At 44.4% G+C, this 17,183-nt stretch overlaps 1 protein-coding gene across 1 annotated transcript in view; it reads right to left on the bottom strand.

The window, feature by feature from the left end:
• The window catches only part of LOC120836303 (valine--tRNA ligase), a 58,680-nt gene that overhangs the window by 28,249 nt on the left and 13,248 nt on the right, over nt 1-17,183 (bottom strand). Inside the window, exons 6-14 of the mRNA XM_040209087.2 lie at nt 15,124-15,205; nt 13,568-13,687; nt 11,584-11,692; nt 9,081-9,260; nt 5,803-5,927; nt 2,130-2,233; nt 1,489-1,570; nt 1,338-1,414; nt 433-523 (exon numbers count right to left, since the gene is read on the bottom strand). Coding sequence (XP_040065021.1) covers nt 433-523; nt 1,338-1,414; nt 1,489-1,570; nt 2,130-2,233; nt 5,803-5,927; nt 9,081-9,260; nt 11,584-11,692; nt 13,568-13,687; nt 15,124-15,205 — 970 coding nt within the window. The remainder of the gene's footprint in view (nt 1-432; nt 524-1,337; nt 1,415-1,488; nt 1,571-2,129; nt 2,234-5,802; nt 5,928-9,080; nt 9,261-11,583; nt 11,693-13,567; nt 13,688-15,123; nt 15,206-17,183) is intronic.

The raw sequence follows: 17,183 nt of genomic DNA, 5'->3' as shown, positions 1-17,183 counted from the left end.
TGGTGACTAGCATGTATGCGCCGAAAATTAAAAAAAAGGTAGATAAAGCGATTTCTTCCCATTCAACTCAGGTTTTTCTTATTCAAGGACAGCTTTTAAGCAGACTTTATTGGTTGTCTCCAATTTTCATAAAACTGACTCGAAGGTTACTTTTCGAAGTCTATTAGTACGTACTGAAAACACAGAACCCCACTTACGCAGTAACTTATTCGCATTGTTGTAAAAATCTTCAACAAATGGGCTGCAAAGTAGAATAACCTTTACTATATGTATGATCCTCCTGGCAATTTCACAAAACAGATGCCAACCTATGCAGGCAGTTTTGGCTCTGTTTAGAAATCTGGAAGAGCTTGGACTACACACGCAAAGTCCACTCCACACTCCAAACCCGCAACTAGATCCGGGGTTTCAAATGTCGGAGCCCCGCCTCACCGCTCCGGGGGGAGCCTGCTGTCCCTCGACTTCCACAAAGTAAGCGGGAATCCTGTGCCCCCACCAGAGCTGCCGAGAGATGCACCAATCCCTGGAAAGGACACAGCACGGCGTCAGAACGGACTGAGGCAACGGACAATTCCTCTATGTCCTCTGGAGAGGGAAAGGAAGCATAAGCGAAGGACAGCACATAAGGTATATTAGCTGTCACTTCGCGGGAATCCTCTACAGATTAACTCGGCATTCAATTCGTGCCTCAACGGCATGAACGGTGTCATTTGCTGCATCTTTGAAAGAAAGTCCTGTTAGAGCTTAAAACTGCAGCGGGGCTGGCAAACTTAGTTTGCATCTCCCGCAGTCGTACACCCAGCTTTGGTTCTGCCATATCACGAACGTCGAGTCGGAGTTCGCCCAAAACTACCGTTCCGTCGCAGGGATGCGAGTTCCAGCCGAGCGCCGACGCGACACTCTTCCATCACGGGAGTGCAAAATGGAACACTGCTAGGAACCACCCGTATGCTAGTGCACACTGCGTTAAAAAGTCACGCAGACAAGCGTGCCAACTAGCAAGACTGAGCTCGTGGAGAACACAACACAAACACAGAGCCTCAAATCAAGCCTTCACACTGAGCGTGCTTTGTACTGCATGTCGAAATTCGTGAGCAGTTTTAATAAGGGAAAGGTTATTGAGGGCATCATAAACTCCTCCCACAAAGTCCTCCCCTTTTTCCACTTTGGCAGAGCGAATGCTGGAGATGAGGAGAGGCTCCAATGTTCGCTCCGTTAAACTGGAAGGAGCGGAAGTCTTTTTTAAAAGGAGCCTGTTGTACTAAATTTCTCAACCTACAACAGACTATAGCGAAACAGAAGCTGCCACCCGTCGGTGACTAGAGGACCGAACTGACCGAATGTTCTCCAGGAAGTAGTTCCAAATCTTGACGTGCTGTTCGGGTATAAGCTTCAGGTTGCCCTCCTTCACATCCTAGAATTTCGAAGCAAGATTTTACGAGTCGGCTCGAAACGTCCCGACCAAGAGCACCGCATGAACCGGCTCACCTTCACGGCTCGGGCAGCCATGTTGTTGCAGTCGATGAACCACTGCACTTTGGGCAGTGGCTCCACAATGTCTTTGGAACGGCTAGGCAGAAAGGAAGGAAGGGATTGTGAGGAAGACAAGAATCGGTTGCTTCTACTTTTGTCTGTACCATAATTCCTCCTAGTGAATGACCCTCAAGTGACACGGTCCTTCAACGGGTAAATATTTTCAAGGTAAAATTTATTTAAAAGCCACGGCTTAGCCCCAGCAATGATGTAGTAAGACGGAGTGGCTCGTTGACTGCCCTGGGACTAAAAAGGCAAATTCAGTCGCGTGCTATTTGAGCACGCAGGCCAGCATCACCAAACAGGGTGTTTTACGAAACTCCGGCAAATTCAATTTTGTGGAAACTATGCATTACCCAAAAAGAAAGGTTGATGTCTTTTGGGTCCCTGCACGGGGCCCATTGAGGAAAATTAATAAAGTTTGGAATAATTAAGTCATTAATTATTTCTAAGTAATTACCTTTTTACATTAATAAATTTAAGGGCACTAAACAACCTCTGAGTGGATCAGGGGGTCCATGACAGCCAGAAGTTTGAGAACCGCTGCGGTAAGTCATGCAAGTTTGCCTTCACCTCAGCATTCCAGTATGGCTCACCTGCAGATGGGCACTACCATGGGGTTGTCCTTGGTGTCCCTGTACAGGCCCCTCTCCTTCAGGGACTCTAGCACGGCCTTGCGGGCATCAAACCGCCTCATGCCCTGCAAGAGAAGTTGAACAGTCGGCCACCATTTGTAGTTTTGTCTCACACTTTGGCAATTGTGTTGCACACGTGAAACGTTCTAGCATCACAATGGTTTAGTGATTCTCTGAGTACCCAGATGCCTATGTTCACAGAGTTCTTAAACAGATAGTTTAATGTACACCATCTGTACACTTCATAGTTGTTCCTAGGATGAAGCGATACTACTGCTAATCAGGCTGATAAACTTGGCAATCTTCCAGAGCCTTCCATACTCTCAAGCTACTCTCCCTTAGTGCACACAGGCAGTGGACTCTGCATGAGATGGTGAATATGATAGTGAACATGAATATCCGGTTCGAAACCAGGTATTTGTATTCAAACATCCGGCCATCTGGTTCTACAAACCGGATATTCGTATAATTAAAGGATCCAAATAACCGGGGCTGTGTTCCAAATCTTACCCAAATGAATCCGAGTTACCCCGGCGGGTCGTTTCACGTGACAACACAGATTGAAAAACGCTGGACGCGGGTAGGTTTTAGAACGCCAAGGTACAAAACCCTTACCCTGGAGTAGGATCGAGTAAATTTTGGAACACGGCCCGGATAACCAGTATCGAGAACTGGATTTATTTTCCTCCGGATTAACCGGATATCCGGTATGATGGATATTTGCATGCATGAGTGCGCACAACACCAAGTGTGCATCTTGTCGGTATAGAGAGCCTACACGTAAGAGAGGGGGCAACTGCTCAATCAGGGTCACTTGGTTTGTGGACCGCATTTGCATAAGGAGCTGCAAGTAGTCAAAAGCACTCATCATCTGCAAACGTCTCTGCCTCTCCGCTCGGATTCCTTGTCACATGACAACCTAATGCATGCGCACTTGTGCCAATCTGCCCAGAAAGCGTCTGCCCTAAAATTGAAAATGCTTGCCATGAGCGGAGTTGCTCTTTCTTTTAAATCTAGGCTCTCTCCGTCGGTACATTGTCGCTAGCGCTCTAAACACCCCTATCAGAATGCCACGTGCGATGCAGAAAAGCCGCCTCCCAGCAGCAGACGACGACGCAGAGGCAGCCGCCTGTGGCATTTGCAGCATCGTCTGCTGCCCGTTCGAGCTGCCTGCTTTGAGGCTACAGCAAAGCGCGATTCTCTGCAACTTGATAGCCTTTGCAAATTCTATTATTTTTTAAAATTATCACAAAATTTCTTTTTGCTTTATCTGCGAGAGCTGCTCAATTTCCTTCGCTAAAAACAGACAGAAATACATTGAAAAAATGCAAACAGGATTGGGAAGTCGTGATCGCTTCACTATAGCCGCCATTTCGTTGTAACCGACTTCGTTATAAGTGGGCACGAACGGAAATGGCCCATCCAAAGAAAGGTATTTTGATTTAATATAGTCATAATTTGGCCATTATGGCTGTTTTAATAGTAAGTAGTAAATTCACTGGTAATAATATTTTAGTTATGCTGCATAACAAGTCTAGGGGCAAGCTTCTAGCACCCAGGCAAACCCTTTATCAAGATTTAGAGAAAGAAATGCTAGCATATAAAACTCTGGCGAGGTCAATGCCAGAATACAAATACGTAGCACCATTTGGTTTCCCCAAGCGCCAGATGGCACTATGAAACTAAAACATCTCCAAAAACGTGCTGTATGATATATTCCTAAGAAGTTTAGAAATGACATCCGTGAATCACGTTTGATAATCGAAACAAATGCCCAGTCACCAGAAACTAGAGCAACAATGAGTATGCCGTAATGTTTACACTCAATCATCAGCGGCCAACCAAGTATTAATTTCTTCCGTTCCGTCATTGAGAATTTATGATGCAATATCAATCACAGAAAGAGATAAAGGGAAAGGTTTTCGAATATCAATTCGCAACTGGGACCGACTCAAACATTTTAGTAATGCCCGCAACACTCAATAGTTTAGTTAAGCCCTCAAAACCGTAGCAAGAAGACAACCTACTGTTATGGCTCACAGCAGAGCCTTGCAGTATCACTTTGATACTGTTAAAGACCTACCGTAATATCCCGAGAGAGAGCCTACCTAAAATCAAGAGCAAATTGGGTGAAAACAAGCATGAACTAACTTTCTGAGTGCAATCGAGAAAAGTTGCAAAAAATGCCATTTTTAGATTATGTGTCCCCGTCAAACTTGTTATCGTGGCAAGGGGCAGTGGAGCAAAGATAACTATACTTCCCAGTCAGCAATGTTCATTTTGTCCCGCCATAGCTAACTAGACGCATTTATGCTGAGGTCACCGTTGATCCGAACACTACGATTAGTATCTAGGTCTGGGCCATCTTTTGGTGTTTAAAAAGGAATAGCAAATCAAGGCAAAAATAGGGGGTGAGTTATCTTCCAGGGCAGGGATGGGCAGTATTTCAAATACAAGTATTTGAAATACGTATATTAAATACTTTGTGTATTTTGCATTTGTATTTAATTACAAATTGGGTAATGTACTATTTGACGTGTGTATTTAAATACTAAAATGTGGGTATTTCAATACAATTGTAATTAAATACAATTTTGTGGGCGAAAATACATCCCTCAAATTTATTGTCACGACTCATTTTGCTCATCCTAAGACGTGTCCAGAGCAGGAAGAAAACTACATCCTGCACCAAATGCAGTGTATCTGAATCAAGCACAAGCGTTTAGTGACTTAGTGATAACGGTGCTAGTCCAGAGCAAGAATAGCGACGAAATCGACGTTCACAGGCAGACTGGCTAAATAAGTGCCTGCGACAACTTGTGATGCTTTCCAGCCTGATTTCCATCTATATTTTTGCCTGGAACATTCTAAATGTGCGGGTCGTCCAGATTTTTGTAACTGGTGCGAGTTGCAACAATAAAAAATTACCTGGCTAGTGCTGAGCGTCTTGGTCGTCTCAGTTCTTTGTTGGTGTACCAAAATGTAATCGACAAAAAAAGCTGCTTGAAGCTCTGTAGTTTTTTTCACCTATTATGTCCAAGCTGATTGAATTTTTTTATTATATTTCTATTACGTTACTAGAGCCTCGCACACTAACTCCCGAGTGTGCAATGCAAAATTAAAATGAGATACCCAGAAACTCGTTGCAGGTGCCCTGAAGTCGCTGACACAAATTTTGAGGAATGTATTTGGAAAAGTATTTGGGGGAGACCAAATACAATTGGTTGTATTTGTATCTTGTACTTAAATGCTTTCTTGGAAATGTAATTAGATTTGTAATTAAATACATTTTTGACGAAGTATTTTGCATTTGTATTTCGATACATATTTGCATGTATTTTGCCCATCCCTGTTCCAGGGATTAGCGTCCAGTAGCTAAAATTTTCTAAATTCACGATTTTAAAGTTGTTACAAAGAATTTATCACACAAACACATATCCTATGGTAGCAAGTACACAGCACACCACTCCCAATCACGAAATTTTGCGGCCTGAAAAAATATTCCAGAAACCCACATTTCCAAAAATTAGCGAGATATGGAGCTTGAAAATTTAAAACAATGTAAAGTATAACAACACAATAGGTATAACCGATTGAGCCTCCAAAAAACAAAAACGGGACAGCCGGCACCCACCGAGAATTGTCCGCATCCCGCGCAGATGTTCCCGTTGTCGTCTATCATGGTGATAAAGGGAAGCTTGTGCCTTTTGCCCACCTCGTAGTCATTGTGGTCGTGGGCGGGCGTGATCTTCACGGCCCCTGCAGTTCCACAGAAAGGGCGTCTTAGGGAGCCACCATGGGCAACATGAGGTAAGGAGCAAAAGACACTTTAAACGAGTAAGTAAACAAGACTCGGTGCAAGTGAAACAGGCAGATTTCTTTAAACTGAAAACTAGTACAAAAAAAAAAAATTGTTCCTCAGTTTTATGTTACAAAAGGATAATTAAAAAGATAATCTGGGATCATGGATGAAGAAAGAATAAACAATTAAAACAGGGACAACACAACTACATCTTTCATTCTTTCTTCATCCATGACTTCAACCAACACGCTCTTCTACTAAGCATAATCTGGGAGCCTCGTGATGAATCAAGATGCAACGTGTAGGTCATGCGGGACCCTGGGTGCTCATTTTTGGCCCATATCAGGCTCAGATCAGGCTTATACAGTAGAACCGTGCTGATACGCTCCCGGTTTTTTTTTTCACCGGCCTTTACGTTCAAAACCACAAGACTTGCCAAGCTCCCAGCCACCCAAGGGCTTTTTTACGTTTTCCCAGATTATAAGATTTTTCCCATGATTCCTTCACAAATGTGTCGATGAGGTTTTACTAAGGCCCATATCAAGGCCTACGGTATATGAGGTCTAAATCCCCTTCATATCAAGCCGAAACCAGGCCCATATCCAGCCCAAATGAACCACATATGGTATTGAAACATTGTTTATTTCCATCATGAGCGATGGTAGGTACCAAGGAAAAAAGCCCCTTTTATGAAGATTTGCGAGCCATTGGTACCCCTATAAGACAAGCGCCGACAACACTACACTGAAAAGAATTAACATTAATATTAATATTAAAAAAAAAAAAAAATTTATACAGGTTATGTAAGATTTTATGCACAGTTAAGTACAGCAGTCTTGTTTAGTGAGGCGAGATCAATTTCTAGGGTAGCAAGGTGATTTAGTAGTTTGGGCAGTGTATATTTAACTCTGACGTCCAAAGTTAGTGCATGATTGGGGAATATGCCATGGATGTATCTGACGAGCTTGATGTACTGAAGTGCACAAACGGAGGTCAGCGATGTTTAGAAATGTTTCGTATTTACATTTCATGGCACAAAAGAAGTTGGTGGCCTAGTTGGTTGAACATCATAAAATATTAGCGCAAAGATGTAAGACAAAGACAAGCACTTCTCCTTTCCTGTCCTCCTTTGTCTTGTGCGCTAATATTCTACGAGTTTCATGGCACACTCATAAAGTAATCCCTTGTTATAACGAAATAGTTATTTTTCGAATTATCACCTTTATCGAAGTTCAATGTGGTCCCGACCGAAACGCTTGCATTTTGAACTGGATCATTCCAAGTGTACCAGCGGCTGACGATGCTTATTACGAAGGCCGCGGTGCCAAAAGCATGCAAGCCTACATAGAGGCACACGGAGACCCTTGCGTCACTTTCCCCTTCTCCACCGAGGCAAACGACAAACTGGGAAATGGCAAACAAGAAAACGGAGCAAATGGGTGACGAAGGTGTGCGCAAAGCATCGCTTCCGATGCTGATGCGCCGATGTGGGCAGGGAGCGGCATCCACGTTCCAACCTACTCACGGCGCCCGCGGCCGACACTGCCCGACCCCTGTCGAAATTGGGTCAAGGGAGCGATAGAGCCGATGAAGGCCGGAGGAGATCATCCCTTCGAGAGCCCCCAACGCGAACGCCTGCGGCGTACACGTGCGTCGTATGAAAGAGTGGGAGTGTTTAGCGAAAGTCGCTTAGATCTGCGAGGTTGAGAAAAGTGGCCGTCCCAGGTTCGAAATTGCCAAAGAATTCAACATTTCGGCATCAGCTGTTCGACACGGTCCGCCATTTTGCAGAATGAGCAAGGCATACTGGACGGGTTCGAGAAATTTCTCATGCAAGAGAAAATGTGCTCGCGACCCAAAAATGGAAGACTGCCAACTGCTTGCAAGTGTGCTCGCGACCCAAAGATGGAAGATTGCCAATTGCACATCAGATTTTCTCTCGAGAGCGTGCTTGCCGAGCCAGTGCACGATTCACAGAGCTGCAACAATCTCTACAGAAGTGTGTGCAAGCATGTTGGCAAAGCCACTGAGGATAACTTTGATTCGTTCGCGCTCGTTGATGCGGACATTCCCATTGTTGCTCCTGTCACAGATGCTGTAGGCCTTGCGTGTGGCCAGGGTAAACATGAAGCGACGTCAACCTCGAGAAACGCCGACGACCATGAAGATGCAAGACATTCTACGGCTGCTTTGAAACAAACTGGAGTGCAGAGGCGGTGACAGTGTTCTTGCAATGTAAGGAGCAGTTCGAGGAGAACCGATAGCGGTTAGAGGAGAACCAATGCCCGGATTAAATTATCGGCAAAGTTTACTTATTTAATTTTTTAAAAGCTGCTAAGAGTTTTTCATAACCAAGGCTTCTTTGATTCAATACGCTTTCAGAGTGTTCCGCAGTGTTCCCGTCCACTATCAAGGCTGCTGTGGCTCCTTTTTTGGCTCTCTCGCTTTTATTGAATTACCGCTTATATCGAATTGTTTTGCCACCCCGTTAACTTCATTATAACGAGGGATTACTGTATGTTAATATTGATTCTTGGGAATAAAATTTGTATACATCGGTTGTTGAATACACATGAAATAAAGGTAATGTTGGGGAAATTGCAGAAACATTAGCTACTGCTTGAATAGCTCTTTTTGGTAACCCTCCGAGTATATTCAAATCTTTTAAACTAGTAGATGCCAACACTAGATGCGCGTAGCATGAGCTGGGATAGAAAAGATGATTTATAAATTTGTAGTTTTATATTTATGCCTACTATTTCTTAAAGCTTACCGCAGATGTGTGTGATATGCTTGCTCCAAGACACATTAAAAAAAAAAGAGAGTTTTTACATGATCAACAAATTGAATAATGTCGGGACCATAATTTAAGGGAACGGACAATTTGAGTTCTTGAATGTAATTGAAATATTGCAGCCTCGCTTTTTCTCGCATTTATATGAAGCAAGTTTTATGTAATACAAAACTTTTAATTTTGAATGGACACCATTTGTTTTGTTAATAAGATGTTGACCGTCCGTATCATAAATAATCATACTAGCAACGTCCGCATAAATAGCAAATGCTACACTAAAATCAATAGCAATACTCTCTGATGTCTCGGCCCTCACCTGTGCCAAACTCCATGTCGACGAAGTCGTCGCACACGATGGGGATTTTCCGGTCGCAGAAGGGGTGGACCACGTACTTGCCGTGCAGGTGGGTGTACCGGGGGTCCTTGGGGTGGACGGCCACCGCAGTGTCACCCAGCATCGTCTCGATCCGAGTGGTGGCCACAACCACCTCTTCGTCTGCAACAGAAGCAGCCCACCAACTGACCATCTTGCTCGTCCCTCCTGCCCGTCACTTTTACTCACACCCTACACTCCAACCAAAATAAAGACTCGAAATCCCCGCATCTTGCAGAGCTCGCAGCTTCCTTGAGGGACAAGATGTAATGAGATGATGCGAAAAATAAGCTTTACCAAAAGATGTACAATTAGGCAATTGAAAAAATAAAAAAGTAGTATTTTTTTGCTTACAGTGGTGAGAAGAAACGAAACCACGGTCGTGCAATGCAGATGGGACGGTGCTGTCACATGTTCAAGGACGGAGCTGCGACGTGGTTAATTCTCATAGCTGTCACAATGGGCGTCGAGAATGCCACTGACGACTGCCACCAGTGGTCCGTGAAGTAAGTGGGTGAGCGTGGTGGAAGTTTCTAAAACCATCCAACCTTATGCATAGCAACTGGATGCTGCCAAAGTGGGATGTGGGACAGCGGTTGGCAGGTGAAGTAGAGGCACATGCCAGGAAGACCGAGATTGATTATGAGCATTGGTTGCGTTTCTCATAAAATGGAAATCCAAAATCATAATATCAGGCGTCGTCAACTTTTTCGGAAAAATATGGCTTCTCGGTTTCAGGAAACAACAATGTGCCAAGCTCCTCCTCGCCTACCCCTCTGGTCATATGACCTCCCCGTTGACCAATCAACGTCCAGCACCTCACTCCCCCTCTTCCAACCGTCAACCGACCGGTGTCGAGCCTCGCGGCCAAGCTCTTATATGGGCGTCACGAAATGCCAAATGCCCAGCCAAAAAATGTTTCCCAATAAAATTATGCAATGCTTGAAACAGGGGATAAAAAAATTGAGCAGTTCCAAGCAAATCTGCGGTACTGTTGGAGCGATAGCTGCAACGAGTTACAGCCAAGTCGTTGGGCCTCGGCGTCACGTTCACGCATCATGGTGTGTGTGAGCAAAAGCTCTTGGAACAAAGCAGACACGTGACCTGTAGCGGACGACAGAAAAAAAAACGCAAGAACACAACATGAAGATTTGGTTAAAACGCTGCACTCCATTTTGCAAGCGCTGGTCGGCGTTTGGCGCGCGCTGTCCACTTGTGCCGATCCACGCCACCCCATAGCTCCTCCCCCCTCCAGAGACGGAGTCATCCCTCTCTGCTCCGTTCCAACGCTTTTCCTTCTTTTTCTGTTCCGGAGTGCATAAAAGCACGGCTCCCTGCACGAGCTCTTGGCATCGACGGTGCTACGACGACATCTTGTTGTCGACTACAGTTCCCGACCGATTATTCGGACGTCGCAGGGACCGAAAAAACGTCCGAATAATAGAGCAGTCCAAAAAATCGGCAGATTGAAAAACTTGCCTCTTTTACTTCTAAGTGGGCTTAAAAAAGCCGAAAATAGTGCCTCGCTTCAGGTTACGCCTCCGTTTGCGTTTGGTAACTTTCTGTTAGCTTGAGAATCGCTGCCTTCCTTTCTAGCATTATGGTCGAGTACTTTCTGCGCTTCTTAACGACACATCGCGGCAGCAGAAGAACAGATCGGGCCATGACGTCCAAGCCAGCACTGTCTGAACGAGATGAGAGGCGCAAATCCACAAGCGCAAAATGGCGACTGGCAATGCGAAAGTGGGGCGGAGGCACGAAGGGATGGAAGGAAACAAACAATGATGGCATGCAACTAAATGGAAAAAAAGGGCTAGCAAAGTAGCGCTGCCAAACCAAGCCAATCCATTTGCAGTCAACATAGAATTCAAAATGACTGCTTCTCGGCAGTGTTTCCGCTGATTGCTCGCTACGATTTTGTCCGAATAATCAAACTTTCGGACTTCAAGCTGTCCGAAACAGTGGTCGTGAAAATGCACTATTTTTATTGGGTAAGTAATGGTTGTTCCTTTAGGTCCGAAATATCAAACAAGTCCAAATTATTAGAGTCCAAAAAACGGTCGGCGACTGTATTTTTATTTTTCCAGAGAGCGTATGAAGTGGGCATCGGATACACAAAACCTCCAAGTATAAAGCGGCTTTTGCACACAGCGAACCCAGGTTCGATTCCCGCGGGCGACCTTTTTTAAGGATTTTGCGACATCGACGACAGACGCCCTACATCACCAGCTACAAGAACTACTACTACGATATCAACAACGGACGTTATTTCCAGTGGTGGGAATAGCCCATAACAGCTGTTGCTTTAATACAAACCTAAAATCGTTAAACATCAAGCACACTTGCCAGTGTAACAGTGGCCCAGTTATGCGAACGTTGCATTGCAAATAAAGCGACAAACATTGCTGCATGCACAATTGCCGTAGTCTGCACGGCAGCCACTTACCAGAGCCTTCCACGGGATAAGCGAAGGAGACGAGGACGCCAAACTCCACTTTCTCCTTGTAGCCTGGCACGGGAAGGAGGGTGCGACCTGGCAGCTCCTTTTTATCCACCTGAATTCACAAGGCACAGAAGGCCACGAGACTCCGCTCAATAAAAACTCCCCGTCACGTGCACAAGTCTAAAGATTAGGGTTGTACAAATACTTGAATTTTCAAAAAGAAGTTTCAAGTAACGCATTATCCGATACTCGCTTCGAGATAATCTGCGACATTCACACTTTATGAAACGCTGATCGTGGCAGGTTTGTCCCGTCGAGCGTGCTTTTTTTTGAGCACCAATGAAATGCGGAGAAGCAACACCCGTGGAGCTTGCTTCGTTGCAGCGCAGTCGTCGGCTTGGGAGAAAAGCGCACGTTCAAAGCAGGATAGTGCACGCGCACCTAAAGAATTGGAAACTTTGCGAATCTTGATATCTAGAGTGCAGTAAAATTTTCAAAATTAAACTGTGGCTATTATGCGAGAGTATATGTTACAGTGTGCCGAAGGCAATGAGATAAAGATAAGGAAGAAGAGAATGAAATCCAAAATGGAGCAGAATAAACACAATTTGGTTCGCACAGAGCGAAATGCTTTACATATCTTAGGCAGTGATGTCCTAACAACCTGCATTCATGGTTCATGCTTGAAAGAGAGGATATTTGCATACAGCGAGGAAATTTATAAGTTCCCTCGATTAGGTATTAGCTGGGAGTTTATGCAGGTTTTATTTTATGGAAAATTTGTTGCTTACTTGCCACCCCAATGTAGGCACTTGACTTAGTGAGGCCATAATCCATAAGTATAGTTAGATTCAAATTAATTATCTTAGATCTTAGAAGTAGACAGGCGAAAGATGGGAACAATTCTTCACAAGCTGGATTTTCATTTAGGCATGGTTTCATTTAGGCTGGAAGGAACTATTAATTATTCAATTGAAAAATATTTGGTCAGAAGCACCCTTTGCTTCGAACTTAAAATTCCCTAATCACACATGCCTACCCAAGAGAGTGGAAGAACCAAAGAGAGGTACCAAGAACAAATATGAGCTACCAGTAAGCATCTGGAATACAAATAGGCAACGGCTGAGCTAACTGCATCATAACTGGGCATAAAACTTTCCAGTGTTTATTTGTAAAAAAAAATATTAACAGATCATTTTTGGTGTTTGATTATTCTTTTAAAAATCAGCATATTTCGGCAATTGTTTTGAGTGGACCTTAAAACGGTGAACACTGGTGAATAAATTACCAACAAAACAAATAAACTCATAAAAAACAAAGCATTAAAGTTTAATTTACAATTTGTAGAAACCCTTATAAGTCATGTTGCTTCACGCTTATCATAATGTCACATTGCTTGCGAACAACTGATTAGCAATCGAAACGCAGGTCAAAGTCTGCGTAGATACTCTTCAACATATCATCCAAAGCCTTTTTTTTTTTTTCTTACCTCGCTGTACTCTTTTTCACTGTGTAACAACAAGAATTAAAGTGTTCTCAAGCAAGCTGTTTCCGCACAGACGAAGGCAAGTTGCTCTCGCTTCTTTTGCAAGGTTTCGCCAATAACAACCGCTAGTGTTGTTTTGAACACTGTCATCCAGCCCTGACCCGAATAGAAGAAAGATCTTGTGATAGACCGCGGCGGTCGACAGACTGACCTAACTTTTGTGCCACCGTCTTCCAGAGTCGGTAACTCGTATCTGGAAGGGTGCTTCATTGTAGGCAAGGTTACATACCTGAAGAATGCCTAAGAAGGGAGGGTTCCACCGACAAATGTTTATCTGTTTTTCGGTGAAAACTAGAAAATCTGCGGCCTAATCACAACTTGCACTTTTCATGAACAGTGCTGTTTATGATTCCTTTTCACTGGTGACCATAGCGCTTGCACATATAGAAACAGACACATGAAAGATGTTCCACAGTCAGTAGAGAGCGAGTGAGGGCCCACCTCAATGTCCGAGATGGCCGACCGCAAGGTGCACGACCAGTTGATAAGGCGATTGCAGCGGTACACCAGGCCTTCCTCGTGGAGCCTCACAAAGGCTTCCGTGACTGCCTTGGTCATTTTCTGCATGCGGATTCGGAAAAGTCGGATAACCCGTCACTGCCAGTGCTGTTAGTGGCAAGATAACAAACGTTACCACTAATACTCTTAATAGCTATCACATGAAGACAAAGAGAAACTAAACCTCTTTTAATAGAAGGCTAACATGATTTTCCTCTACCTGATCCATAAACTATGAATGAGCTAAGGAACTGTCAAAAGAAATGTTAATACACAACACTTGCACAGTGAAACTCTAAAAGATATGCCCCAGTTGAACTGTCAGACAACAGACGGGTTTTGTCGGCTTCGGGTTCGCATGTTATCGCGCATCACCGCACTAAAGCTCGATTACAGTTTACGGGCAAGGAGCAATACAGCCCCCTGCTTCGTTCTAAATTTGGTGGGGAGCATTCATGCTAAAGTCCCTTCCAATTTTTAGATATGAACCCCCAGCTCTGTCATTATCATATCCTTTGAAGTTCTTGAGGCAGTCTACAATGTCGGAAGAGAACATTAAACAATACTGAAAGAATACAAATATAACGACAAACACAACTTTTTTTTTTCATTTCGTCCATTTCGAGTTTATTTTTTCGGTGTCGTTTAATCTAGGTACTAAGAACTTAAAATAAAAAAAACCCCAAAGAAAAATTGAAAGAAAAAGTGCAAGAAGACACAAAACTAAGGGGACAGACAAACGTCTCAAAGATGAGTTTGAGAAGTTTGCCTGTCCTCGCATTTCTGTGTCTTTTTAGGCTTTTACAGCGGAGCTGTTAAACGGGCTAGTTTTTCCAGGACCGTGTCTGTCCTCAAATGACCTGATGACACAAAACTTTGGACAGCTAACGCCATCTACGAGTGACAGTGGCAACCAGACAACCGGCTTGGCGGTTGCCGCCGTTGTTCATAGATGGTGGCAACCTTTCGAGGCCTTTCCACTCTGGCTTGCCAACTTGCTGCCGGCCATTACTTTATTCCCACCATCGTACAGCTTCGCTGGTCTACCTTCTTCACCAGAGTAAAAAGACTGAAAGTTTTCTTTTCTTTAAATTTTCCTTCCCAGTCTCAGGATTTTAACATCATGATCAACATACACCAGCTCGCCTGCACATTGATAATACTTTCGTTAACCAAACAGAGTTCCTAATACACAATGGGACCATCTTCATCGCTGTAACGTTGCCCAAAATAGACGCAATTTGGACCGCTATCCTATTTTTGGTCCCCCCAAACTTAAACCAAACTCAATCCTTCTTGATTTAACTCATGCACTACGTACTGACTTGTGACACGTCATCTGTACACCCAGCGTGCACTTCACATAACCAATTCATTTTCGCTCCAGGACGACTAAGTCAAAAAGGAGTCACTGCAAATTAAGTACAATCACCAAACGAGCACCGACACGCGCATATTCCCTAAACAAAGCCGAGAGGTTTCCACGGGCGTTAACTCACGGGATCCATGGTGAAGGTGGCTCGGTCAAAGTCCGCGGAACAACCCAGCAGACGCAGCTGCTCATAGATCCGGTCTCCCTTCCTGCACGAGGGGAATACGACCCCCGGGTATTATTATAGTAATAATAATAATAATCTTTAATTAAAGTGCCTCAAAACAACCATAATGATCTTTCGATTGGTGCATCCCTGGAAAAACACTAAAATAAAGAAACAAAAAATACATGATCACACTCAAAACACGATATAATTATAGTTAGACAGAGTAAAGCAATAACGTGAGACATTACGCTAAACGTAGAAAAAAAGGTCCGCCATCTTCCCGCGCATTCTGGTTGCCCCGGAATGGCGAAACGTAGAGGCAGACTTTGTCATTTAAATATTACGTACAAATGTTTTCCAAATTAAAAAAAAAAAAAAAATGTGCCAATTTTGGCACTTTGCAGGAAGCCGACTGACGCAAAATTTGTTTCGAGTTTCTATCTAACTTTTTTTAACCGTTCTGCCTGCTCGGCTTTCGGAGTAATTCATTCGGGATGTCAACGCCAGCGCATGATGCGTTCGACATCAGTCGGTTTTGGGCGAAGTACCAAGACGACCGTCCAAGTCTCTCTGGGGGTATAACATAGGGCTACAGAGCACGAGGAACGAGGTTCAATTCCTGGTGAGGGACAAAGCATTCTTCGTAAAAAACAAACAAGTTGGGCATTTGTGTCTACACCTCGTTTCCCCTCAAGTGCAGATGCAGCAGACGCTACAAGCTGATGGGACCAGTAGGACAGGATCAAAAGCGCACCGTCGCGGTGTTCCTTGTGGTTTTGCACACGTTTCGTCGTCGCCAAACTAACTGTAAACAGAAAAGGCCCAGTGGTGCGCGCTTTTGAAGCCGCTCGATCGGTCCCATTAGTTTGTAGAATCGGCTGCCTCAGGATTTAAGTCGAAACGAAGTATGGACGACGTAAGCCTTTAAGGTATAGACGCCGGTTTACGCCGTAGGTGAGATATTTAGCCGGTGCAATACGACCGCTGGCTTGGAGTCTTTGACCTGCATTACGGTAGTGATATGCCGGTACGACACTCCTCCAAGTCGAGACGGGCGGGGGCGGGGATCGAACCCAGAACCTCCAAGTTCTGCAGTACGAGGTTTCGCTCCACTTGCTCCGAGCCGGGGGTGCATTGGCATGCTCGGCCACTGGTCCCCGATTCGTAAAAACACCCAGAGGGGACCAAGGGAAACTTGGTTACATCACACTCTTGTAACGACTCTCCGTGACGCTCTAGACTCAGAAGCCAGCCCTAAAGCGCGTCCTGGGTTAAAATGTATCTTGGGAGTTGAGCGTCCATTTAAGATATAAACTGGTAGTGCTCGTTCGATTACAAAAACGAATGAATGAATTCCATGAGGACATTAATAATTAGGAACCAACTGGTGGCTGCAGGCCCGTCGTCGCCAACGGCTTACAGAGGCGCTCTGGCAAGATTTGAAAAGTCACCGATTTGCCTCAGAAAAGGTTTGACGCATTAATAGACGCATTTCACCTAGTAACCCAAATCGCAAGTTGCAATAGTGTTTGTTTTCTTCCCGCAAAGTTATTAAATTTTTAAATTTGGTCCGTGAGGCTGAGAGGTTCTACTGGCAACACTGAAAATGTGACATAAGATGTTATAACATAAAAACAGTACAGCTTGTTCAAGATGGGTCACAGATGGTATAATGGCGTAAACTAAATCCCCAGAAAACTCACGCCAGAAAAAAAAAAAAAGGTGCGACATATTAGGCTTTTTAGACTGCCTGCTTCACTTGCGGGTTATACGATGTGCGACGTTGGCCCACCAGCGAGCACGGGAAAATCTGAACGTTGGTTTCGGCGTAACCTTCACTTGCAGTTTTGTCAATAGCCACTTCGAATTTAGAGACGATAAATAGCGTGCCAGGAAGAGTAAAGCCCGGGGTATAACCGAAAGAGTGTTTAGTCTGGGTGCTGAAGAATGAATCTCAAAGCGTGAACACGTTAGCGAGTCGCACCCGGCACTTTTCTAGGCCGTCGGTGACTATGCTG

This window comes from Ixodes scapularis, unplaced genomic scaffold (genome assembly GCF_016920785.2).
Source record: "Ixodes scapularis isolate PalLabHiFi unplaced genomic scaffold, ASM1692078v2 PGA_scaffold3__209_contigs__length_174095766, whole genome shotgun sequence".
NCBI lineage: Eukaryota > Metazoa > Arthropoda > Arachnida > Ixodida > Ixodidae > Ixodes > Ixodes scapularis.
Note: the sequence above shows the minus strand (reverse complement) of the source record. Positions and strands in the feature narration are given on the sequence as shown.